This window comes from Octopus bimaculoides, chromosome 3 (genome assembly GCF_001194135.2).
Source record: "Octopus bimaculoides isolate UCB-OBI-ISO-001 chromosome 3, ASM119413v2, whole genome shotgun sequence".
Lineage (NCBI taxonomy): Eukaryota > Metazoa > Mollusca > Cephalopoda > Octopoda > Octopodidae > Octopus > Octopus bimaculoides.
Genome location: NC_068983.1, coordinates 10,090,983 through 10,093,355, shown reverse-complemented (window position 1 = coordinate 10,093,355; position 2,373 = coordinate 10,090,983). Strand labels below are relative to the sequence as shown.

General features: G+C 34.5%; 1 protein-coding gene across 1 annotated transcript in view; it reads left to right on the top strand.

Moving 5' to 3' along the window:
- Positions 1-2,373, top strand: part of LOC106884373 (tolloid-like protein 2) — a 109,836-nt gene that overhangs the window by 103,371 nt on the left and 4,092 nt on the right. The window contains exons 6-7 of the mRNA XM_052966704.1: positions 914-1,117; positions 2,127-2,330. Coding sequence (XP_052822664.1) covers positions 914-1,117; positions 2,127-2,330 — 408 coding nt within the window. The remainder of the gene's footprint in view (positions 1-913; positions 1,118-2,126; positions 2,331-2,373) is intronic.

The following is a 2,373-nucleotide window of genomic DNA, read 5'->3' as shown; positions in this document are numbered from 1 at the left end:
ATATATATATATATGTATATATATATATATATATATATATATTGGAAAATCAATTATATATCAATGGATGATAAAAGGGAGTACGTCGGTAACCTAAGGATGATCCAATGCGCATGTTATAAGCTGCGCAAAGTGAATAATAAATAATTTAATTGAGGAAAAGTGAAGTCCAGCCGATGTTACAAACGTTTTTGTAAGCGAACCTCATTTATTCCATACAGCATATAAAGTTACGCAATACATGCAATACATGTGACATGTCTATTATATTACTGTTCATTCATTTTCCCAGGCATCCTGATTTGAAATACACATACATACATACGTACATACATGCATGTATACATGCATACATACATATCTACACACACACACACACACACACACTCTTTTACTTGTTTCAGTCATTTGACTGCGGCCATGCTGGAGCACCGCCTTTAGTCGAGCAAATCGACCCCAGGACTTATTGTTTGTAAGCCTAGTACTTATTCTATCGGTCTTTTTTTTTTTTTTTACCGAACCGCTACACATCTACAATCACTCACATTTGAACGTTTATGTACACAGACAAAGGCATCCTCACGTATGCAAGGACATTCCATTGTGATATATTGTGTTGTCCGGAAAGTTCGTGCCGATTTTTGAAGGAAAGAAAAAGGTCAATAAATACTTGCCATTACATTTTTAATCAACCAAATATGAACCATTTTGTTGCACAATGCGTCTCCATCTTTCCTTTAACTTGAAAATACCCTCTTCCCAGAATTGAGGTGGTTTCATGGCAAATAAGTCGAAAGGTAAGCTACTATAAATCGGCACGAACTTTCCGGACAACCCAATATTAACATTCTGCTTTAATTGAAACTTCATTCTGATGCATTTGTTTCTTTAAAAAGTATTCTTCTTCCACCAGATTGTCCTAGTATTGGAAGGTACTGCGGTAACCAAGTCCTGTCCTTCATTTACTCCAGCGGATCTGATCTGTACCTTAGGTTTTCGTCAATAAGCGGTATCTACACGAGCACCGGATTTCTGGCCCAGTTCAGCTTCCATACATCGACCGTTACGGACCACACCAACCAGTCAGGATCAGATGATTACTTAGAAAACGTAGCAGGTTAGTCTCCACAGAATCTATCTATCTATGTTTCTATCTATCTATCTATCTATCTATCTATCTATCTATCTATCTATCTATCTATCTATCTATCTATCTATCTATCATATAAATAGACACACACACACATGTAGTATATTGTTCTGTGAAGGTAAGATCAACAGAAAAAGTATTCCATCTAGTGAGAGATTAATATTACTTTATAAACACAGTATATACTTTCATGTGAAGAAAACGACTCAGCATTTTATAACAGGCTTGGTGCCATTTTATAACAAGTCTGGTGCCTGAGGATTACGTGAAGGCACCAGACGTGTTATAAAATACTGTCTGAGTTGTTTCCATCGTATAAAACTATTAATAGCTCATAGATATAGATATATCCTGCGTTTATTAAAAAAATGTATACTGTGTTTATTAAATAATATATATATATATATATATATATATATATATAATTTATATATAAATAAACCTTTTACTGTACAATATTTTTATTGAAACTGCAACTGAGTTTGTCTTGCAACTCGAGTTTCAGTTTAAATAAAAGAAACTATATCCTCTGCAACATGTACCAAGCACTCTTTTCTCATTCGTCCGACATAAACCAACATACGTACAAAAACACACGCACACACACACACATATATATATAAGATGACAAACAAGGCGAACGAAGTGTGCGGGTTCTATTATTGTATTAATTTACAATCGTTTCATTGAAATTCGGTCTCATGAATATTGTTATATTATGCAATAATATATGCAACAATTTATTCATGAGGCCTCGAATTCAACTCATCGGAATTATGAATAAAATTCATTTGCTGGGACTTTCTCACATTATCCTCCCTGTTTATAATTATAAAAACTCAAGGGACACTTGTGGATCTTTAGGCATATTTTTGATAAAACAATCTCCGTATTACCGTCCGTCTGATAGCCTGTACTCGTGGATAAGCTTAATGAGGTAAACTCCAGGAATGATGTGCTACCATTTCTGTTTCAGATTGTAACCAAATCATTGAAGAAAAGATTGTGAAAATACAATCACCAGGTTACCCAGAATCCTACCCGGCTAACGCTAGATGTGTCTACATCATACGATCGCCAGTTGATGAAACTGTCACTCTTACTTTTCATAAGATGGTTCTAGAAGATTCGGAGAATTGTGACTTGGACTACGTGAAAGTTAAAGATGGAGAGACGGCAGGTAATCTTTTATTATTTTTTTTTTTTTATTCTTTACTTGTTTC